Below are 25,292 nucleotides of genomic sequence, written 5' to 3'. Positions count from 1 at the left end.
ATTCTGTGCATACATATTTGCATATTACATACTAAAAATAGATAACAGAATTTAAATTTGTGAACGAATTTATTTGAAACCGAGCGCTCTTGCAACCATTCAAGAATTTGAAAGTGAAAAGGAATGCTCAAAAGGGTAGCAGCGAGCTATTACGAACAATAACACAAAGCGTGCCACCCGGACACGTGTGGCACGGTCCCTTCGTCTTTCCTCGTTGTCCCCTCACCGGTTTGGTTTACAAAAGAGTCTGTGTGTAAATGCGATCTGAGAACACAACAGGTGCCACCCGAGCACGAGCTGCACGGTCCGCTCATTTTTCCACGTCGTCCCCTCGCCGTTGAAAAACCGGTTTGGCAACAGAAGAGTAGGGTGTAAACTATGATATTGCAGACAAATATGTCACTGGCGACAGTCACACGTTCAATGTATATTGTGATCCATATTGAAGATTCATGGTTTGCGAGTGAATGCCACACGTTCAATACATATCCCGTTGGTATCTACTCGAAATAAATTGAGTATTTAACAGAAATACGTTAAAAAATAGTTTTATTAGGATTTGTTATTTGTTTACTTTTTTGTCTGGTTCTTTTTTATAAACTGTCGAAAGAAAGCTGGGAAAAGTTTCTATGGTTTTTAAGAAAAAATTCAAAGAAAGCATTGGAATAAAAAATGTTAGCAACCATTGTGAATTACTTTCTGCATTTTTGAAAATAATAAAATTTTTAGATATACACAAATAAATTTTACATTTTATAAAAATGGCACGATTTTTAATTTTTTTTTATACTTTGTTTCGGCGTATCACGAATTTACATGCAAAATATTGTGGATCGCGCGTTCAATATAGTTTTGGATAATTGTTTTCGTAATGTTTACTACAGTTACCGTTAAATATTATGAAATCTATATATGATTTCAGAGAATTTCAAATGAATTTCTTGACACACTAACCAAATAGTTTCTTTGATGTATATCTGGTATAAGGTAATAAAGTTTTTATAAATTGAGCCTAATATAACGTTATTGTTTTAAGCAACTCTGACAACAGAATGCATTTCTGTGTCGGTGTCGCCATTTGCAATTCCTTTCGCTTGTGTTTCGCATAGTTACATTTTTTTTTTATCGTATTCTTGTCGACTAAAAGCGTTGAAAGTCTAGGTTTGGATAAAAGTTGCAGTTAATTTCATAAATAATATAACTATAACGACTAGCCAATTTTGATTGAAGCGCTAAATATCGGTTATTAGAGGACGTAGATAAAAATATTATCAGGTGAGTAACGTAAATTGAATATGCATATTAAAAATAGGCGGTAGAATATTTTTACGTATGGAAAATTGTGAGTAATAAAAAGTGACTAAATGATATTGTTAATATTAGGTGTAAAAGAAAATTTGAAATAATTTAATTGAAAATTATGATAAAACATTCAATAAAAATATGGCAGAAAGAAGTGCGCGGTAAAAAATAATGTTTGAGAAATTTGTAATACGTTGACTAATATATTTTTCAGTAATTTTGATGAAATTTGTTTTTATTTTATGAACAGTTTCCATATCTCGTTAATAAATATTTTAATTTCAAATAATATTTACTTATTTAACAGATCTAGAAAACTATTGAACTATTCTCTACTCATGGTTTTTTGGCACCACTTAGTTATTTTTCTATGGGTATTTTATCACAAATTAGTCGATTTTGTTGAAATTCAAAAAGCCAGTGTACAGTGTGACACAAAAACTGTCATCAAAACAAAGTGTAATAAAAATTAAAGAAACGTAATCGAATTTCATGATATATTTTGTTTTTTATTATTTAATAAAGAATACTTTAAAGATTGTGGAGTTATTTCGTTAGTTCAAAACTTTCCAACTTATTTTTTTGTCGTTTGACGCAAACGTTTGAACAACGATTTACAAGCGTCATATCTGGGTCCAATTCATCCCAAATTTGTCTCATCCTATCTTTAAATTGATTAATGTTTAAGCCTTTCGTAACACCGATTTTACTGAGCATATATCCCCATACGCAAAAGTCAAGAGTATTAAGATCAACAGACGCCGCAAGCAATTCTTTACTTGATATAAAATCGGATAAATTTTGATTACACCACTCCTGAGTGGGGTTTGCTTGGTGTGTCAGAGAAGAATCTTGTTGAAAACAAAAATATTCGGTTTCATACAACTTCTGGGCGTGTGGTAATAGATAACCTTCCAAAACATTTTCTATATAATAATTTGAGTCAATTTTGAATCCTTGATCGATGAAAAGGAGCGGCAACTTTCGCTTCACTGATATTGCCCTCCAGGCCATTACTTTGGAAACCTTTTGGTATCGTTCCATAGCTTTTGTCTATGGGGCCATCTACCAGACTTATTGCATATGCGCCATTATTTTGCTGATTGTGGCTATCTTGCAATGAAACCATTTTTTCATCCGAAAATAAAATTTCGTCACCGTCGTGCCAACGTTGTAGCTCTCTGTTTTTTTTCGATCCTCAATTTTATTTTTGAGCCACAGTTAGGCCACGTACTCGCTGTTTCTTGTAAGCTGAGAGTCCAAGATCATTTTGGAGTATCTGCTGCATTGATGACTTCGATACCTCTACTCCCTTAGCTATAGAACGACCCGATTGAGCTGCATTTCGTCTTATCCTTTCTATTGCACATTTTACGATAGCTTTGGTCCTAGCGGATCGCATTTGTCCGTTTTTTTATGCTCTCGCAACCTGTTGCTACAGAATATAATAGTTTTGTTCACCTAACGGTTGTTTGTATCACCTAAAACTAATCTAGTTAGATATAGGGTTATATATATATAAATGATCAGGATGACGAGACAAGTTGAAATCCGGGTGACTGTCTGTCCGTCAGAGCAAGCTCTAACTTGAGTAAAAATTGAGATATCTTTTGAAACTTGGTAGACATGTCTCTTGGTACCGTGAGACGGTTGGTATTGCAGAGCGGACCACTGCCACGCCCACAAAACGCTATTAATCAAAAAGAAATAAATTGCCATAACTAAGCTCTGCAATAAGATACAAGACTGTTATTTGGTTCACAGGATCACATTAGGGAGGGGCATCTGCAGTTAAATTTTTTTTAAAGTGGGTGTGGTCCCGTCCCTAATAGGTTTAATGTGCATATATCCTAAACCGCTATAGCTATAATAATAAAATTCATTGAGAACAAATAGTTTTAGCACCTCTATTGGCAGTGTAGAAATGGCTGAAATCGGGTATAATGAAGCGCGATAAATCAAGTACTAAATACGCCAGAGACATTATGGATGGTATGAGATGACTTTATAGGAGACGCGTTCAAAATTAGTCAGTGGGCGTGGCACCGCCCACTTTTAGGTGAAAACGCATATCTTGGGATCGGCTTAACCGATTTCAATCAAATTCGGTGCATAACGTTCTTTTCATATTTCTATGTTATAATGCGGAAATGGGTGAAATCGAACTACAACCACGCCTATTTCCCATACAACACCATTTTCAATTCCATCTGATTCTTTCACTTTCCACTATGCAAAACAGGTAACAATGATTATATCGGGGTAAAACTTTGCGTGAATAATGCAATTAAATTATGCCACCTTGCGGCCAAAAATTGTCTAAATCGAACCGAAACTGTTCAAACCCCTAAGTACTAAATATGTGGACCCCAGTGCCTATAGTTGACCTTCTACCGAAAATATCAGTCAATCCACAAAGAAATCTCAAACGAGTATACCATTTGACTTTGCGAGAGTATAAAATGTTCGGTTACATCCGAACTTAGCCCTTCCTTACTTGTTTTTTAATAATTTCGGGCATTTTTAAATTTTTTAAGTACAAATTTACCATGAGCTCTCCCTTTGCTTTCATCTCGTGACGCCAATCTTAAAATAAATTAATTGAAGAAAAGTTGTTGTTATTTGAATTTTATTAATTCCATTCGAAAAATTATGGCATACTTAAAAGAAAATTAATTTTAATTTTGCAAGGCAGGAAACAATGCAAAAAAAGGTGACGGTTATTCTAGGACAATCTGTATACTGTATAAATTGTATATTAAGAACGGGAGATTTTCTGCGACCTTCTCTCTTTAAAAAGACTCATTTAGTCCCAGTACACTGATCGTTCTAGGTGTAAAGGAGTCAATGTGCTCTCTACTTGAATATGCAAATCCCAAGGCTACTTTTACTCTTATAGAGTGTTACTAAGTTTCTGCCTCCATCTCGTGATTATACCAAGGCGGTACAGATGACTATTGAGCCTTTCTATACAGACCCATATATTGCCACGAATATCCTAACTTTGTTACTTTGAAGACTTATAATTTGGTGCCTATGCCTACCTTTTTTTTTTCTTTCCTCCATCCGGATTACCAATTATGGTATGGGGTGCTTTTGATGGTTTCAGCAGACAGATTGCCGTTGTCAGTTAATTCCGTTTCGGAAATATGCATGTGTCCCGGTACCCAAATTAGGTGGAACAGGTTGCAAATTGAAAATCTATTAACCCTGAACAAAAATTATTTGATCTCGTAAGATAATATCGCCTTTAGTATGCTGTATTAAATATTATTATTTTTTGTTTTAAAATAACCGGTTTGATTGAGAACACGTAAACATACATAGAGCTTTTCTAACCGGAATTCTGGCTTACTATATTTTATATGAATACAAAAACAGTGATTAGTAGTTTTAGGGTCTGTAATGATCTTGTTCTTATGCACTTGAAATGCATGTGTTAAAAAATCCTATCTTATTCTTTTCAGAGCCTACAAAGTTTATAAAAGGTTTTAATCTCGATTAGTCAAGTTTGCGTCTTCACGCCAGTTATGACTAGTAAGTACGCTGTTTTACAACTAAACATATTTTTTATTTGAAATTTGTTTATTGCAAACAGTAAAGATTATAAGCCTTGTATTCGTCGATACTTCTCTTTTAGTTAGATATACTTATTTATATATAAATACGCTTTATTTGTATGTTTAAAACAACAACTCTTCATTGCTTTTCACCATTGTTCAATATTAAATTTCAAAGGAATGGATTTACCATTTACATTTTTTTGTACCTATAGACGCTTTAGCAGAATAGATTCTTATATTGGGGGTATGAAATTGAAAACAACTATTTACTGACAATATCTTTTCTGCAGGATATCTATTTCTAATATCTCCATATGACCCATTAATATCAAATAAAAAATTAAGCCAAAAGGTAGGAACTCGATAGTCAACTTGTCGAATTAAATAAGGTACATAAACGAAAGGTATATCGACACTGTATCCTAGTTAAATTAAAAAAAAATACGTGTCTTTGATATTAATCATAAGAAATTAGTTCTTAAGTATGGACGAGTTTAATTTATTACTAAAATGCATCACTATTTCGAGTTAAGAGTTAAAGGGTGTTATACATCGAATTATAAATGTATTGTTTATTATAATAAAATTTATTTTCCCATTTTGTACTTGTATAGTGTGTTTTCCCATATGTACAATATTTCTCATCACAGGTAATTACAATATAAAAAACAATATGTTTGGATATGTTAGGGAAGGCATAGATATGTATCCATAACTGCGGCCATACACAACTTATATATTTGGCAACATTTTATAGCGGCACTTTTTGAATGTTATTAATCAAAAATATTAAAAATTAAAAACAAAACACATTATGTTGTAGACTAAATCATTTGAAAGATAGTGAGTCTTACAAAATGTGCTCGAAATAAAAGAGACTGACACGCGGAAAATTTGATAATATTTATTTATTTTTTAAAATTGAAATACAATGTTTAGTCCCGTTATTAATTTAAAAACAATAAAATCGAACGCTTTTGTATAAGCAAAGAAAAACTCCTTTGTGTTTTATTCATAAAACGAAATAAATTAAAGACTATAATTATAATTAGGTAATATAATATAATTTACTTGTGCGTAATAAAAACATTAAAAAAAAAATTAATTCGAAATAAAAATCCTGAAAGAATGAAAACGTCCGAAAAAAATTTTAAGAAAGTATAGTGGTATGTTCCGCGTGGCCGCAGGTGTACATATGTATAGTTATATGCGTTGTACGAACCTGTTATAAAATTGTACAAATTTATAAATTATTTTCGTGTAGATGGAGATAGATAACTAGGTAAGGTATTTTTTTTTTACACAATATGCTCTCTTTTGATACAGAAAATTATAATTTCATTGATGTATTTATGGTTGAAGTTCAGAAGGTATTTCTGAACATTAAGGGCTATGGCCACTGTAGCGGGCATAAAATCATGTGCAGATTCATTAATTTTTTTTTGTGATTATTTTTTCGGTTAATTTTGTTGACTATAATAAAGAAATTGTGCGATGTTTCTTTCGTCGTTTATTCTATTTTAGCACTCCGCGGCGACACATTATCTTTCACAATTGTCGTCGAGGGGCAAAATAAAAAAACAGGAAAACAGTAATAATTTATCTAAATTGGGCATGAATGATCCTTTGAACATTTTAACAAACTTCCCAATAAATATAATGAAAATCTCATTTCATTAAGAAAATTAAATCTGCCATTTATTTGGTTGTATATAATGTATTTGGAATGTTATCATCCCACATGTATATTAGCACTGTGTCTTCTTATTGTAGCAGAATTAAACAGTTACCAAAGTTAGATGGGTAATCGCTTTCACTAAATTAAGTGACAATTCCCGAAATACCTTTCGTTATTGTTGATATCAATCAATGTCCATATATCTTAATACACCGAGGAACTTTCAAGAACTTATTAGTGGCTTTTCATTCACATTTTAAAGATCTTATATCTTCAAGTTAAATGTTTCCAAAAAAATGGATATGTGTAAACGTGTTTTATTTGAATTTGAATAAAATATCGAACCTTGTCTGTGTATTGGGTCGACTGCTTAATTGCTTAGATATTAAATAGAAATACTATTTAATATCGCGTTTATGTTATTAAGGACAATAAGTCGCTTTCTTCTATGAGCCAAGCTAGATTAGTTTGTCTTAGATTGCCATTGAGAGTCAGTCAATGTAATTTTGTTGCCATGGGGATTGAGGAATGAAAAAATGCCGACAAAAATGGTCAAACAATGACATGCATTCACACTTAATACATAGGTTTTGTGGGTATTGAAGGAGTTTTGGTGGAAAGTCACACATTATGATTGATATATATGTTCGTGCGTACATTTATATGAAGTATACTTTGGAAAATACTCTTGTCAACAGTCATCTAAACTAGGCGTGGCTACTCGACTGCTTAATGTCAGTGGCTTCAGCAATCTTTAAAAAAGTTAAATATTTTTCAAATAAATATTTGTTTCATATAGTGGAAATTAAAATTTCTTCTAAAAATGTTTCAAATCTATGGTATGCTGGTATACGTCATCTTAAATATCATAACAACAACATATCATAAATAGATTTTAGAAGATTACGATTCACTATATCATATTACATATATATTGTTCAAAGTTTTAAACAGGTAAACAGTTTCACAAGGTTGCCGTTCCCACGACAGTCGGGTCTACGGACCTGGAACGGACCCGGATTTATTCCGGCCAAGGACTGTCAACTCGGTAGAATTCTGCCGCTACAACAACAACAACAACAACAAGGTTGCAATTATTTTGCTTCGCCACATTAACGGATTTTAATGTAGCATTTGCTGCAACCATTGCATATCTTGTTTTGCGGGTGTCTTGTAGCTGCGTCGTTGGAGGATTGGAAAACCACCGTGCAAGGATTTTGAAAGAGCATACCCCTATTTAATTGATTCCCCTAGAACGGTTACAGGAACAAAGTTTTTAATACCTTAAATTGATTAGCTGCTTTTTTTCGTTAAATAATACGAAATCAAAAATTTCTGCACCAAACTATGTTTTCGTTGTTTTTATGAAAAAAGATGCATGGCGAGAGTTATATGGAATTGAGGTTTCCAAAAGATTAGACAACGCAATCGGTTAATAAATGTAAAAGTTAAGTTACAGCACTCCTTACCACGACAGTCAGTTCAACGCAACCGAACATTCCACAAATTATGCGGGGAATTTTCATTCGCCGCTACAGCAACTCTCAAGTCGCACTCTGTATGTATTTAATTTTGATAACTATTGGAAGTATCTTATATTTATTTAAGAATATTTTTGTTTTTAGAACTGAAGTCTGCAAGTTTTGTATGTAATATAATCCTTTATTTTTATTAATCAAACATAAAACATCTCAGTTAAAATCTTCTTGTACCGCACTCGTGCTATTGAATAATCGATGTTGTGGTAAGAGCGACTTGTACAATACCGCAAAATACAGCAACCGATCAGCGAATTCTGGAAAGTATTTGCCATTTCTCATGTATGGTAAATTAGAGACTCAAGGCAAACAGGAGTAGAGCTCATCTCATGCAAACAACTAAAAAATACTTATATGGTATACTCGATTATATATACGCCTATTATAATATAGCCAACAAACTAAATCCATCTTCCGTTAGCCTAATGTAATGCATTTTTAGCAGTAAGCGTTTAACTCAGACGGTCATTTAAATAATTATCCTATGTCGAAGGAAGCTACTGCAGTAGAATTTTTCATTCCCACTTGCTTGTTTATCTAGCAAATTTTCCACAATTGGCTGAATTTCACATGATTGTCTTGATTAACTTAAAATTACCATAACTATCAAAGACAAGTTGTTAAGTTCCTTTTTATACAGGTAGTTACGCCTTGAAGTATTGTATATGGCTTGCTCTAAATTTTAAATATAAATAATGTGAAAACATCAGCTGATATTGACACAGCTAAATAACCCTCCCAACAGACAAAGTTGCTTCTAAAATCACAAGATAATGGGTATTGCTTTATTAAATATTCACAACTTGAGACATCAGTAGTGTTTTCAGTTCTACGTTTTCGATAGAAGTTCTGTTCCGGCCTGCCCATCGTGCAATTAAAAATCCCCATAATTTGATTACGTTCCTTGATGTGGATATATTTTCAAATAATTTCCTTACCCCTAGAAAGGGGTTGACCACAAGAGCTAAAAAATTCAATAAAAAAACACGATACACTGACAACATTAAATGCAACTTTATTAGTACCTTCTCCCCTGCACACAATAATGGCGCGTGCATTCACGTACATTCAAATAAGCTTATATAAATTGTAATTACATATAACTGCAGGTACTCGGAGTTTTTCTGTTGTGGTCTTTCAGGTTAATATATTGGTTGCGTGGTACCCGAACGTGTAACTTCCCCTGTTTCTATATATCGAGCAAGAATTTTTAATGATCTATTTATTTGTTAGATTTTTATTGGTCAGTTTGTGGTATTTACATGTCCTGTCTCGTGTCCTTTATTATCTATCCATTTGTAGTCTGTCACTGTTTTTTTTCCAAAATAGCCAACGGCAAATGTTCCTTCTCTGTCAATTCACTTCGCCCGATCGGGTCTGAATTTTTGTACATTGTAAAGTTCTGGTGTGGGGGTTAGAAAAGACTCGTTTTTGATTGGCCGATTTCCGGTTGCATTTGATGGGCCGGCTTTTCAAAGCCTAAGTATTGCGCCAGGTTTTGCTAATAAATAAAGGCTTTTGTCTCGTCAACACGATAGTTGGTACAGACATTTCATTGAAAGTGGTCATCGGCTGTTTGGACTTATCCATGATTTAAAAATCATTCTGTGAAAATTTGTGATAATTTTATAAGTGTTATCTTTTTTTAAAAAACTAACAGTAAATTTCAATAAACCTATTATACGAATATAAGGTAATAACCATTCTTAAAGGCGATATTGAAACGAAAAAGTGGGAAATCATTAATCTTTTATATTCATTTAAACTCGATTTTATACCCTCATTGCTTTATTATTGTAAATTATCGAACTTAAAATTACATTTCAAGTGATGTCGTCAAATTTAGGGAAAATCCATCAATTCAGATTTGATTGGTATAGTAGTAATTATATTTTGTTGCATAAAAATATTTCTTACATGTTACATATGGGTGATATTTTCAAATAGTTTATATATCAGTTATTAGATGTTCCTTTAAATTTGCTTATTTATTTGATATTTTCTATTTGCAAGCTGATCTACATATTATCTGTTAAGTACTAATTGTGTTAGAAATATGTAATAAAATTAAACAGTTTTAATATTATATAGTAATGAGATTTTAAAAAGTTGTATTTGGTTATTGCTACAATTTTGAATAGTCTTGTCATAGAAAAAACCATTTGTGTATTATATTTGTTAATTAAGTGTTTCAGTTTTGTTGCAAGTATTATTTTTTTTAATTTGAGCGCTTCTGAAATTTCTCTTACAAGTGAAATATGCTATAAATTTATTATTTTTTCTGATATTAAAAGTCATGTGATGTTTTTTAGTATTAGGTATTTTCCCGTTTAAGTGTTAAAGGTATTGTTTGTTAAAACAAGAAATTCACCACAACTCGTATAAGATTTGGTTAAGATAGTAAATATTATGAACTTGAGATATTACGGTTTTCAAACCAACTGCATTTTGGTTGAAGTTTTGAAACTCGGTAATGTGGTTATTCAACTCAACCCGTCAAAAAAATTCGGCTTCAACTTTTGGTATTACGGTTTTCAACTGTAGTGGGGTTGGCTAGAGTATCAAAAAATTTGAACTGCTAATAAGCAGTTGTAGTTGAAACATTTATAAATTTATTTAGGAAACATTTTAATTGAAAATGGGTAAAAAGAACAATTTTTATTTATTTATTTATTGGGTTGGCAACTGAGTAATTGCGGATTTTTTTTCAAAAATCAAAGAATTTTTTCATGGAACTAAATAACTTTATTCTGTTATGTATTCCCCATTTTGATCAATGACCTTTTGCCATCTTTCAGGCAGCATCATAGTCCCACGTTCATAAAATTTCTGGTTTTTATTAGCAAAAAACCGAATCAGGTACGATTTGACATCATCATCATTATTGAAATTTTTCAAGTTTTGTAAAGATCGAAACAAAAAGTAATCCGATGCTGCAAGGTCAGGACTATATGGTGGATGTGACAAAACATCCCAACCAAGCTCCAATAATTTTTGCCGAGTGACCAAAGATGTGTGTGGCCTTGCATTGTCATGATGGAATACAACACTTTTTCAATTTATCAATTCGGGCCGCTTTTCTTCAACTGCATTGTTTAATTTCGTTAGTTGTTCAATGCAGACAACAGAATTGATCGTTCGGTTGGGTGGTAATAGTTCAAAGTAGACAATTCCTTTATAATCCCATCAAACTGATAACAAAATCTTCTTTTGATGAATATCAGCTTTTGTTGTTGTTTGAGCTGGTTCACCTGGCCTGCTTCAGTTATCATTCGTTTTAAAAATGGATAATTTTCATTACGTTTCTTTAGCAAATCGCAGCTGTTATTGCGTTGCGTCTAATGCGTTTCTTTCAGTTTGTGAGAAACCCATGTATCGAGTTTTTGAACATAGCCAAGTTGTTTTAAGTGATTTTCATTGCATGTATGTGATACCTGAAGCTTCTCTGCAATCTCACGTGTTGTACTATGACGATCCGAATCGATTATTGCCTTGATTAGGTCGTTGTTGTTGTAGCGGCAGAATTCTGCCGAGTTGACAGTCCTTAACCGGATAAAATCTGGGTCCGTTCCGGTTACGTAGACCCGACTGTCGTGGGAATGGTTTGATTAGGTCGTCATCAACTTCAACTGGACGACCAGAGCGTTTTTCATCTTTGAGTGAAAAATCACCAGAACGAAATTTGGCAAACCAATTTTGACACTGTTTCGAACATACAAAATTGATACAATCTATTGCTCCTAGGAATATATTTTTTGAGAAAACCGTTTTGCTCCTCTTCAGTCATTGGTGTTTTATCCAATGCGCACAAATATGGTATCATAACAACCACAAATATCGTACATTCCATAAATTGGACGACCAGAGCGTTTTTCATCTTTGAGTGAAAAATCACCAGAACGAAATTTGGCAAACCAATTTTGACACTGTTTCGAACATACAAAATTGATACAATCTATTGCTCCTAGGAATATATTTTTTGAGAAAAGCGTTTTGCTCCTCTTCAGTCATTGGTGTTTTATCCAATGAGCACAAATATGGTATCATAACAACCACAAATATCGTAAATTGCTTCAGCCCTAAGTTAAAATCATTTAAAATGCATTCTTGATAACTACCGGTAGCATGGAAATGGAGAGTATAGGGTAACGTTCCTTCATTTTTGTGATCGTATTATAAATCAGAACTAATTTCCATTTTATATTTTTTTAAAATAATTATTCCCCTTTTCGTGAGCAATAACTAAATTAAATGGTTTTAATTTTTCGTTTAAAAATTTTCAGCTGTTTAATTATCTGTCAAATCTTAATTTTTAGATTGACAACAAACATCAGTCAAACTTCGGCTAAAAATAGTTTAAAATCGGAATACCAAAAAAGTGTTGGGTTAAAATGAAATTGAATTGCTTCAATAATAATTTCTTTTAATAATTAAAATTCCTATAGAAATTAAATCCTTATACTTAAAGAACGTATAATAAGATATTTAGGATTTATAATTTTTAATAAAACTGTTATAATCAGGTGCATTTGTTACGTGTCTTACCACTCGGTGGACTAGTATACATGTATTAAAATCATAAATTATAATTGCCTTTAAATTACATCCTGGTAAATTAAATTCACATACTTAATGAGATTGTCATGAAGATTGTATTCAACCATACCATTGGTATAATATATTTTTGTTTCTGTCAAAAATATTCAAATCAAATGTGTTCTTATAATGACTGAAGTTTGTTTAAATAATGATTTCGATTAAAAAAATTGCCGACGCCATAGATATAGATAGATAGATAGATTTGAGTAGAGGTATGCTTCGCGACCCTATGTCACAACGACTCATATAGCCCCAGCATATTGATGAACTCCAATATACTGCTAGGTGCTAATGAAGCGATGCGATCCCTATTTGAAACATGGATCCCAGGGCCTTAATTCTGCGTCTGCTGTTGTATAGATGCTTATTGAGCCTGCAATGGCCGGCGTAGAACGCGACAAGCAGCAGGAATTTGTTATTAGCGACGCCATGGAAATATATTAATCGCTTTCACGTAAACGGAACGGCTCAGGATTTATATTCGGCCAAGGATTGTGCTAACATTTTCTGAAAATTATTTATACAACACTTAGATATTTAATTTCAAAAATAATTGTATGAAATTAACGACACTATGTCAAAGATCAGATGGATAATTGTTATTATTTTCAAAAAGTATTTATTGGTGCATTAGCTTTACATATTTAGTGAGGCTGAAGGGATATCGGAAAATCTTTATTGTTAATGTATACATATTTGAAATCGCATTAATTAATTAGTTTTGTTAATTCAATGTGGTATATATTGTCGATTATGTCGATTATATAACTTTGATAGCTCTGACGTAGGGCAGACAAAATGCGACACACTTTCGAGGAAATGTGCGGTTATTTGTTTTTCAGAACCTTTTATAGCATTTGCGAACTTTGAAATTTCTTCCACGTTTATTATATCAATACAATACAAACTTATATATAGAATCTATTTCAATTAATCTATTTTCAGAAAAAATGAAGATGAAGCGAGAAAATAACGATGATGGCCCACATGTCGATAAGCGTAGTCGACGCAATGATGACCAAATACGTATCCTCATACCTAGTAATGTAAGTAGACATTCTGCTGTTCCAAAATTGTGGAGTCATTTATCTATCTATATTTCAATTTCAGATTGCTGGTGCTGTCATTGGAAAAGGGGGACAGCATATTCAAAAAATGCGCACTCAGGTAAAATATTTTTATGAATTAATTTTTAATTGCTTAATAATAATTTTTAAAAATTCCGACGTCCATTGCTTTAATTTGACCCTCAAATTATTTTATAATTAGAAGAATGTCGTACCGTTTACAGTTTTATTAAAATTATTCTCCCTATAAAACCATTTTACAAGTAAAATAGATTTTTGTGAAAATTTTTAACCCAATAATCACCACTAGATGATAGAAAATAAAATAATATCTTATTACAAATTAAGAATGTTAATTGCTTAAATAACTGCAAATTAAAAGCAAAATAACTTTGGGTAACTGATATTATAGGTCGCTCAAGTTAGATCGTAACATTTTAATCATTTTATAATAATTATTGAATAATTTCTTTCTCTATGCTTTCCATACGTTTATTGGTATTAAAAGTTTTGGATTATTTAATCTAAAATGCATCGTATGCCTACTTAAACTTAGGATCTATTTTTCTACTGTATAATAAGAAAAAAAAATTGTATTTCTTTTAATAAGCCATTGCACTTAACCTCATAACTAAATTAAAATTTTTCTCTTTTCTCTTGTCCCACTCTCTCGTTTTATGTAACTGTGTCGTACAAATTCGACTCGAAATGAAACGATTCGATTGTAAAAACTCAAATCGTAAACGTTGAAATATATACGTTGCCGTGACTGCCCGCTCGATCGCCCATCTACTGCCTGATTTGATCTGCCCCGTACTGGTTTGTTCTCAAATAAAATTCTCAACGGCAACCCAACAAAAAATACCGTATTAATACATATTTATATGTATATATAAATTGAAATTGAACGAAATAATGCCCATTCGTCTGCCCGATTGCCCGCCCGCCTGCTCGTTAATTTGCTCGCCCGATCGCCCGTTTTACAACTGAAATGGCCCTGGTCTAATCTGAACACCATCACCACCACCACCACCAAACGACTGTTTGGCCAACATCGATGTGTCTTCGGAAAATACATAACAAATCTATCTATATCTAAACTCTTTAAATCAACAAATCTGTTTCAACTCTGATATTCAAATCCACAATGACATTTTGAATGTCGCTGTGCCGTGTTGCAATCATTGCTGATCTGTCATTAAAATAATAATAATAATAACAATAATAAATAATATAATTGACTTAATTGAATATGAAAACTGATCCATAAACAAAAATGCATTTCGTCTACGTACCAATTCACCAAAATGTGAAAATAATTCTCGGGATTTCCGGTAATGAAAATGATCACATTTTTAAAAATTGTTCTTAACACGAATTGACCAACAACAACCACTTGTACTGCTAAACCGTCACCAATATTGTACGCCACCAATGAAACAACCTGACCAAATGTTATCCGTAAACCTAACACTGTGCCAATCAACCAATGCAATGCAAATGCAGTATAAAGCCACTGTATCTGTCGACGATTCTCAAGGCCCCGAACGGTAAACACTTATCCATTAAAATATTTTAGATTCCTTTTATCTAAATCGAAGATTGTGAAATATCAAAGTAATATATGTACTTTATCAGAACTTTAGACCTAGGTAATATTTATGTTTTAACTTTTTGGTTTTTCCGTTACAAAATTCCGTATGTCGTATATCGTACATTCGCATTTCGTATTTTTTAACATACTTGCACTCTAATCTCGTAATGGATTAATTTCTCTTATCTTATGCTAAATTCTTTCTTACATTTTTAAATAAAAAAACGACGTGCGTCTATAGGTAGCAAAGTTAAAAGTATTTGTGACATGTATGAACAATTTATGCGTATATACTTACTATAACTTATCGTACACACAGTACGTTAGTCGATTTAATCAACAAAAGTAGTAATTAATTACTTGTAAAAAAGCAATCACCATCCATATAAATTCCAAATTTCTGAATAAATATTTTGCCTTTCCTAATGATTATGTGCTGTTTTTGCAGAGATTTTTAAAGATCACCTCTGCTCTTTGGAACTTGAATAACTTACCATAAACCACACCGAAAATAAAAACAAGTTAACTTGGCAAACCTCTTATTATTTAAGTATAATGCTAATACATATTTAAACTGAACTACGAATTCATGAAAGCTCATCTAACTTTTACATTTAGCTATTTTTCAATAATTCTGGTTTAACTTAGTTTTATTTTTTCAGCGTCATGCATTAATTTTTATTTGTACCAAAATTTGCTCCATCTGTCTATAACAACTCGACCACGAATTGACACCTCTGTATCTTCATTTGGCCCGAGTTAAATCTTCGTGTACATTTATCTGCCCAAACCACTGTGTGGTGCAAACAAAAACATACGAAACTATGATCCACCAAGATAAATGGCCAGCAGTAATTGTGCTGCATGTACTTACACATATTGATGCTTGCATTCAATACCATTTATTTTTAAATTTATGTATGTGCGTTCGTATATTATTAATAAATTTATTGCACAATGCATTCATTAACAATCGGTATTGGAGTAATTGTAAAGATTTATTTTGGGAAATCGATCAACGGCTCATTATAATACTTATTTGTGAAATTTATTAATCTTCATAACCAACATTTTTTAATATTAACCAATCAACCAGTGCCATTGTCGATAGTATTAATGTTGTATTCATTAGGAGTTTGTGTCGGTTTGCCAACTATTATGAACATTTACATTCCTTAAACAAGTCTATAAATTTTGAGATTTTGTAACAAGCAATGGTATAACATAATTCCGGTCTTTAGCTAAATAAAGTCTGAAGATAATTGCTGAACTCCGCGCATATATAGAAGATAAACTGTATCTTATTTATCAAATAAATTTACTCCTTTTCTTTCGATTTTCTAATAGCACCATATTGATATCATCTGATCTTGAGGCAACACTGCAAATTGTAACCGAGATGTTAAAATATTTCGAAGAGGTAAGCTTAAAAATTTTCCAATTATTAAATGTTACGATTAAAATTTTATGTGTATAATTTGTAATAACCAGAATGAAATTCATTTACAGCGTGATGATGAGGTCGACGTACGCTTACTGATTCATCAAAGTCTTGCTGGATGTATTATCGGCAAAGGTGGCCAAAAAATTAAGGAAATTCGAGATGTGAGTACACAAACTCCTAGTGGTTATATGAACATTTTCAGGAGGCTTTGGAACTATGTATTTCATTTGTGGGATTTGTGCCAAAAACATATATTTCTAACTTTTAAAAACATAAATTTTGGACTTTAATTATTACTGCAAATATTAGAAACTTTAAGAACACATTAATTTCAAATCTTTGTTAAGTTTGAAATAAGTTTTTATAACTTAATTTTTCTCGCTCATAGTACTTTGCCATAATTGCCTGGTAGTGTTAGCAAATACTTTTTACAAGAACGTTTTTTACACTGCTGTTTCAGATGTCATTATTGATGAGAATGGAAAAACTTTGCCGTAAAAGTAAAATAGTAAATGTGTTGCGATTGTTTCAGATCTCATTTTAGGATTCAACTTCACAGGTGCAATTTTTATAGCATGAAAGGGTATAACAAAAATATGTTTGTTTTGATTTGATTCGGTCTGAGCAATTTGTTTGGATATTATACCTTTTTTACTTTAGACAATAATCTATGCCAAATTTCGTGAAGATACCATAACAAATAAAAAAGTTTTCCATACAAGGACTTTAGTTTTATCGGTCCGCTTGTATATCAACTATGTGCTATAGTTTTCCGATCTGAAAAATTTCTTCGGAGATTTTTCCGTTGCTTGGGTAATAATCTGCGTATACAATAATTTCTTGAAGATGCCTTGTCAAACTAAACATTTTTCCATACAAGATCGATCAGTTTGCTATATGCTACAGTTGTCCGATCTGAACATTTTTTTTTTTAGAGATTGTACCGTTGCTTTGGATAATAATCTATGCCAAATTTCGTGAAGGTATATTATATAACAACTAAAATCTAATCACTATAAATATTTAGATTTTCAATTTATATTTATATCTTCAATTCTAAAGAAAATACCTGCAAACCTAAGAATAATAATCAATATATATATATACTACATGTACTCCACATGTGTGTATGTGTACATATAAATATGAAATCCCATGCATGTTTCTACATGCATGTGGTCATCCACTTCATTGGTGTAAGTAAATCCAGATTTAATGTAATATTGCGAACAAAGAAATTCCCAGCTGTCTTTTGCCACTCGCCGCTCAACGGACCGGGGCTCTTTGCTTAGTATTTGGATTCACATTGTTTGATCCTAACGAATGTTGAACAGGTGCAGTGTTTAAACTAAGCAAAAACATCTGTCCTTCGAACTCAGTCATCGCCCTATACTTGCTTAATCGTCTTTTAGGTTTAGGCACGCACGCACATATAAACTAAGTGTATGTTTATACTTATGCATGTGATTGGTAGATTTTCTAAGATGTATCAAGCGACAGATGCGCATTGGATTTATGTATGTATCCTAATATCTAGAAATGCATTTTGTGAGGAACTTTTATAAATATACCTTTCATCAACATGAAATGGTATGAAGAGATCAATATTAGTTTTACATGAAAAGTACAGTTATGATATATCAATCATATTAATACTTGTTAGAAACTGTTCATATTTGAGTCTTTTATAAATCTAACCATTATTTAAACACTCAAAGATGAAAATCGGATTACATTTCAATAGAGGGTATATATGCTCTTTTGTATATTATAAGTCAACGATTTATTTTTGTTTGACGAACTTTTACAGCAGCATTGAACATCTGCTTCAAGTGTCATTTGGGTTTTCGTAGTAATTTTTAATGTTAGATTAAGAGTATTTTGGTGTTAAAATTTAGAAATGTCATTGTTCAACTCGAAATGTTCTCTTGCCATAAAATGATATACTGTCGATTTTTGAGTCAACTGTTGAATTGAATCCGGTTGCATTTGTCCCCATTTCCGCTTTGAGCTCTCTGTTGAACAGCAAAAAACGTTTCTGTACATGCGAAACTATATCCATAATTTTATGTACAGTTGGGTTCTGCCTCTTCGTGTTTAATACACTTATTCCCTTTGTAAAAACAAGCTTTATTGAGAAAATTCTCTTCTTTATTAAAAATGCCATATACATTCTAATAACTGTTAAAAGACTGCCTCATTAGAATGTTATTAATATATCAATTCGAAAGGATTGCCACATATAGGCGTTCAAAAAATAGTAGTTATATTTTAGGAGATTAAAAAACCGGCGAAATAATTAATCAGGGGTGTTGTGGAATTCAAGACAGATTTGCGTAGTTGTCAGAATTGCAAACCAATTCTTATTTTGAATGATGTCACAGAATTGGATTTGCGTCTTTTCAAACATATGCAAAACCAATATTCGGAGCGGCTGTCTAATAATGCGACAAAATTTTCAAATGAATAAATTACGAAGCGTTTTATACATTTGAAATGCTGAATGAAGTCTACTAAAGTTTACAGTGAGTTCCGGTATTTTAGCTTTTATTTTATTTGAAGAAAAAAAGCAATGAAAAAAATAAAAGGAATATATTGAAAGAGCACAGTAATCCACCTGATGCACCAGGGGAGTCGCATGTAAAATTTGGCTTGCCTTTACTTGTATGTTTGTATACATGCTTACTTTACATATTTATATCACATTATCGACTGAATAAAGACGCATTTGGGTGTAAAATTATGTTTGTTACGTTTTGTAAATTCTCTTAAAATATCTTGATTTTTTTCCATAAACTCTATAATTATGACATTTTTTATTTTATTCTTATGTTTTCTCCTATAGAAATAACAATAAATTAAATCTTAACAATAATATAAATTATTTTCTTAACTTACATTTTAAATCTGTCAGCAAAAATCCTCTTTCTTTGTTTCTGATAACAAAACCGATAAAATTGGTTTCCGTGACACCCAAAGCCGATAAAATTTGTTTCAAACGTTAACCAATAATATCTGAATTCATAACACCTACTACATACAATTCTGATTCCGACAACTATCAGATTCTACAACACCCCTGAATGTTAAAGAAATTCATGTATATTATATGTTTTATATATATTATATTATATTCTATATATACATATATTATGTTATATATATATAATATTATATTTGTTCTAATTTATTTTATTTTAGTCACACAGTAGTGTGCCCTTTGTTCACCTTAACTACCGCACATCGCCGATGCATTGAATCAATGAGATTTTCAATGGCTATTATTTATTGAATTATCATTGAAAACTGTTTTCTGCACGTCGCACCATAAGTTTTATTTAGGTTTAAGGTGTGGAAACTACGAAAACTATTCGATGATAATAATCCATGATCTATAATTTTCTGAAACCACAGATGAACTAACTTCCTGCATAATTCAAAGATATACAGCACGATCCATGGTTTCCTAAACTTTCAATTTCTATTAAAGCTTTCGCTTTTAATACAATTGTTTTTAAGTCCGCACCAATAAGCCACGCAGTGCTTACCTCGTCCCATTGTTAAAAAAATGTATATCAAATTTTTTCAATATGATAAAGAAATACTGTTATTATGATATTTTTTTTCATTTTACTTACATATAGAGACACTTTTCTTAAGGAGAACGTAGGAAATAAGGAAACGAAAGAAATCATAAAAATAAAATTATTTTGACCGTGGCTGTGAATATTATATATAATGCATATACCATACAGATTGTATATACTATATATACAAATGTAGTAGGTATGCAGTTGCATGTGTTTGTAGCAGTGTGCGTATCCGCCTTTTCCTGTATTTTTAAGGTTCAACAATAATTGAACGACAGCTGGTGGACAGCATTCACTCGCAGTTAAACAGCCTACCTGAATGACTTAAATATCTGTTGCAGATACCCACAAATACATGTTCTTTTTACCGTCTTGCATCATGCAATGACAGAACATCAATTAGGACATTTTTAATTTTTATTAGATACGTCCACGAACATGTATATATAATATATGTGACGTTGAACATAAACCCATACTTAACAGCAGTATTTATAACATACTGTACAAAAAAGTAGATGGAGGCGTGTATATTATTGTCCCACTAAGCTTTAATTGCACTACTTTTTAATCTTCCAGAATTTCTTAGGTCGTGTGGATAAACGAACACTTTTATACGTGGAACAATGATCAATTTCTCACTTCGACATTCGTCTCTTTTCTTTTACTGTCTTTTAGCATTGAGCTGCCTGGTATGGTATATTTGATAAGTTGCTGTTGTTGGAAGATAGTTTTATTGTTATTTTGGGAATTTTTCATACAATGTATGAAAGATTGTTTTTGTTGTAGGTAGGTGAGTTTATTTCAATACAATATACCTAAGTATATCGGTACTAAATATACACATATGAGTATGCACATCCATATACTTATGTGTACATATGCGTGAGTACGTAGGTAAATATTCAATGAAGAGAATCGAAGAACTGCGCATGTGTTTGCCGAACACCGGTTCCGTTGCGTGAGGCAGTCACACAATTGTTTGTATGTCTTTATTATCAAATCCGGTTCATTTTATCCTTTTTGTCCTGTGAGTCACATTAGAGAGAAGAGACTGCCTGCCTGCTGTCGTTGTGTGAGTGCGAATGTGACCATATCCATGCCTATATCGAATGAATTTCTATTGTGTGCCTTTCGGTATGAGATTGTGTGCAAGTGTGGTGACATTTGCAAACTCCAACATACATTCGGCACATTATATGTATGCCCTAGCATGGTTGGAATTTTATGTGTACCATGACTCTTCCTGTCATTTTGTGCTGCTTTGGTCATTTCTCAGTACCTTTCTCCCTTATGAGTTGCGTGCGCGTGGTTATTAACAGAAGTCGGCAATAATCATTGTCAATGCTGACACAGCGTTTTGGCATTTATGAATTCAGTCCAACTAGTTCAGTATTTAGATTGGTCGCGGTAACATCACACTTCGGCATTTCGATAATTGTCTCCTCGTCTGAACAGTGATGTCGGTTTTTAGTTTTCGGTCATCGCTCTTTACATTCAGTTGTATATATATCAATTTTATTTAACTCATGTATATTTTCAATGTGAAAAATGCTCTTTGAATTAATCAATAAGATGGATTGCTATTATTTTACAAAACAAATGTTAATAAAATAACGATGGAAGGAAAGAACGGTATGTTTCAGACGTCTTTAATCGATGTTATGCTGACGGTAGTGAACTATGACACAGCCACTTCAGTTGCTAACATTTTCATATTACTTCCATGCATTGGTATGATATGTGTTTAGCTCGGTATGAGTATGTATTCGCGGCTACATGCCGATTCTGTTTGCTCATGTTCATAATTAATAAATTTGTTTTGTTACATGCTTATATTGATGTGTGAAGTGTATACATGTTTCTTTGACTGATTGAGTGTTGGCTAGTAGATACTATAAGGGTGAACAAAAAGTCTTTTAATTCACTTTACAAGGCTGTGACTCAACTCTTCTGTAAAATTGTCGCCTTTTATCGGTTCCTCCGACCCCGTCCTTAACTAATGACTATTTCATTGGTCAAGCCTCTATTGTGCCGTAATATATCGCACAGTGTCAACTTCTAAATAAGAAAGAGGGAATGTAGAAAGTACGGAAAACTATAATTTATAGTGTTGAAATGATGCAATCATCCCTATGTAGTAACAATTTAAATACAAAGAAGATCAATATTTTTAATTCCTAAGGAGATTATTAACATGCCATACAGTTTGACTGACGTTTTTCGCCAATAAATTTGTAAAGGAAGTATAGGCTCAATGTTACCAGAATGGATACGAATTTCTGTTTGGTCTATCAATTCGGCAGCACTCTCTAAAATAATTTGGCGAATGTTTTTTAACGCTACTATGTGTATTTTATTTGAATCAAATTATAATAATGTTTAATAGTAATGTAATATATTTTTTTTTTTTTTAGAAAATTGGATGTCGTATTTTGAAAGTGTTCTCGAATGTTGCCCCACAAAGCACAGACCGAGTAGTACAGACCGTCGGAAAGCAATCGCAGGTGATTGAAGCTATAAGGGAGGTGATTACGTTGACGCGTGAGGTAAGATTTGTGTACACGGTAGAATAATATGTATAAGATATCTTATTATTTAAATAATACATATATGTTAATTAATATTTTCAGACGCCTATTAAGGGTCCAGTACATAATTATGATCCCACCAATTTCGATCGTATGTACGCCGATGCATATGGTGGTTATGGATCCGGCGGTGGCGGAAACGGTGGTGGTAACAACCGTCCATCGCGTGGTGGTCGCGGAGGTGGCGGCGGCGGAGGCGGTGGTATAGGTAATGGTGGTGGCGGTAATTTTGGCAACGATCGTGGTGGACGTAATGACCGCAGCCGCAGCGGTGGCCGACGTGACAACCCATTTATTAATCCATGGGCTAATGATGATGGTTTCGGAAGCAATAACGGTGGTGGTAATTTCGGTGGCGGTAACTTTGGCGGTGGCTTCGGTGGAGGAAATTTCGGTGGTAATGGCGGTGGAGGATTTGGAGTAAATAACGGTCCATCAGGTGGCAGTTTCGGGGGCAATGGCGGTGGGTTTGGTCCCGGAAATCAAGGCAACTTCGGTGGTGGTAACCCAGGAGGCGGTTTTGGTGGCAATCAAATGAATAGTGGTGGAAACTTCGGTGGTGGCATGAATCAAGGCGGTGGGTTTGGTGGACCAATCAATAATAATGGAATGGGATCTGTTGGTGGTGGTATGGGATCTGCCGGTGCTGGCGGCTTCGGGCCTGGCCCAAACAATAATGGGCCTAATGGTGGCAATTCGGGAAATCTACCAAATGGCCATGATCCCAAAAACAGTACGCAGGTTACAATTCCAAAAGATGTGAGTCCATTACTAACATATCAAAGCCTTAATAGCTATTAACGGATATTTTCTTATAGTTGGCTGGTGCTATCATTGGAAAAGGAGGTGGCCGTATCCGACGCATTCGCAATGAGTCTGGTGCCTATATTACAATTGATGAACCATTGCCAGGATCAACTGATCGTATTATTACCATTTCCGGTAACCCAAAACAAATCCAAATGGCCCAGTATCTTTTACAACAGAGGTTGGTGTCCAACACATCCTAAAAGTATGAACACATTCTCTAACTCATGATTTTTTGTTTTCTACAATTCTCATATTCATTGTACTTTAAAAAAAGCATACTAATCCTTAAACATCAAACAAACGTTCATCTAACTCACTTATGTGTACTAAAGTGGTGATTGTGGCTATAGGGGTAAACAATGTGCTGTTAAACCTGGGATGGTCGCTTAAAACGCTTGTGTAACTACATATTTCGCTAAACTAATTTCTATAAGATACATTTTGCATGGAAGACTAGTGATTTTGTTGTTTTGTTTCACGAGTAACAATAAATCCCTTGTCTTCTTACAAAGTGTGTTGACGCCTTCATTTCAATACATACGTTTAGATATATAGCTAATCGGTTTTTTTTTTACTAAATGGGTATAATACAGTGTGTTAAACAAATGTGTGCATATGTGTGAAATTAATTTATTTTAGTAATGTTATAATAACTTACGTGTATATGTTTAAAATTCTTAATTATTAACTAATATTAAATTTTTGTTTTGCAGTGTGCACGAGAACAACAACGGCAGGCGAAACTTCTAAATCAGATGTCGTCGAGATTGAGATGTCAGTATACAGCCGTGTTATTGACGGAAGCATATATATCATATATACGCAAAAATTTAACTTTAAGACTTACAAGCTCCTTAAATTTCATTAACTTAATTATTTGAATATATGCAGCAATATTCGTTTTTAATTGGAACTAAACGAACAATTAAAAAAGACCAAATAAGTAAATAACACTTATTTATGTATTAAAATAAATGCTGTCGACATTTTTAGTAAATACCCACCAGTAATTTTCTTGATTATTATCGTAACAGCTAATACTAAGTAAATTCCAAATGAATGGAAGTATGAAGAATATGAAGAATTGTAAAATATTCAGTCCTACCGCTTAGGTAATTGTGCCGTTTTAATCGCATCGTACTGGATTGTAACTTGAAATTAGAAATTAGTTCGAGAATATGTTAAAGCCGAATAATGAGGGATGTTTGTAACGAAAATAATACTGTATTTTTTATTACTTGTAATCTTTATGCAAATTGTTAATAAACCTGTAATCAGCATTAATTGAATATTCTAATTTAAAGCATACAAGATCTAATATGTCCCGATAAAGATAAGCGTATATATATTTTTTAAAATTAACTTCTGACGAATACCACAGGCTGGCACGGACTGATATCATTGATACACAATATATTTGACAGAATTGTGAAAATATAAGCACTATACCAAATAGATTAAACACTAACTGCACTAGTTCTATGGACTACTAAAACTAAAGAGGAGTTTACGTAGC

The 25,292-nt window shown here is 32.7% G+C and overlaps 1 protein-coding gene across 5 annotated transcripts; it reads left to right on the top strand.

Annotated features, from left to right (window-relative positions):
* Positions 1 to 1,077: 1,077 nt before the first annotated feature.
* HnRNP-K (Heterogeneous nuclear ribonucleoprotein K) lies at positions 1,078 to 25,060 on the top strand. 5 transcript variants are annotated; one of them, XM_036362233.2, is made up of 11 exons: positions 1,078 to 1,275; positions 4,770 to 4,839; positions 13,626 to 13,726; positions 13,791 to 13,847; positions 15,254 to 15,297; positions 16,689 to 16,761; positions 16,851 to 16,946; positions 22,793 to 22,924; positions 23,009 to 23,725; positions 23,785 to 23,978; positions 24,490 to 25,060. In XM_036362233.2, exons 2-10 carry the CDS (start codon positions 4,833 to 4,835, stop codon positions 23,974 to 23,976), a joined length of 1,419 nt encoding a protein of 472 aa, XP_036218126.2. In that variant the 5' UTR covers positions 1,078 to 1,275; positions 4,770 to 4,832; the 3' UTR covers positions 23,977 to 23,978; positions 24,490 to 25,060. The 5 variants fall into 5 exon arrangements, with proteins under 5 accessions (XP_036218126.2, XP_036218124.2, XP_014095504.2 ...); XM_036362231.2 differs by having other exon boundaries at positions 1,079 to 1,275; positions 23,785 to 23,954; XM_014240029.3 differs by lacking the exon at positions 4,770 to 4,839 and having other exon boundaries at positions 1,079 to 1,275; positions 23,785 to 23,954.
* Positions 25,061 to 25,292: the final 232 nt, after the last annotated feature.

This window comes from Bactrocera oleae, chromosome 4 (assembly GCF_042242935.1).
Source record: "Bactrocera oleae isolate idBacOlea1 chromosome 4, idBacOlea1, whole genome shotgun sequence".
Lineage (NCBI taxonomy): Eukaryota > Metazoa > Arthropoda > Insecta > Diptera > Tephritidae > Bactrocera > Bactrocera oleae.
The sequence above is the reverse complement of the archived record's forward strand: the minus strand, read 5'-3'. Positions and strand labels throughout refer to the sequence as shown.

What these genes read in the sequence shown, in the direction of transcription:
- HnRNP-K (XM_036362231.2), top strand. An exon ending in TGATTACGTTGACGCGTGAG is followed by an intron (nt 22,925 to 23,008) that starts GTAAGATTTGTG and finishes TAATATTTTCAG; the next exon opens with ACGCCTATTAAGGGTCCAGT. An exon ending in CAGTATCTTTTACAACAGAG is followed by an intron (nt 23,955 to 24,489) that starts GTTGGTGTCCAA and finishes TTTGTTTTGCAG; the next exon opens with TGTGCACGAGAACAACAACG.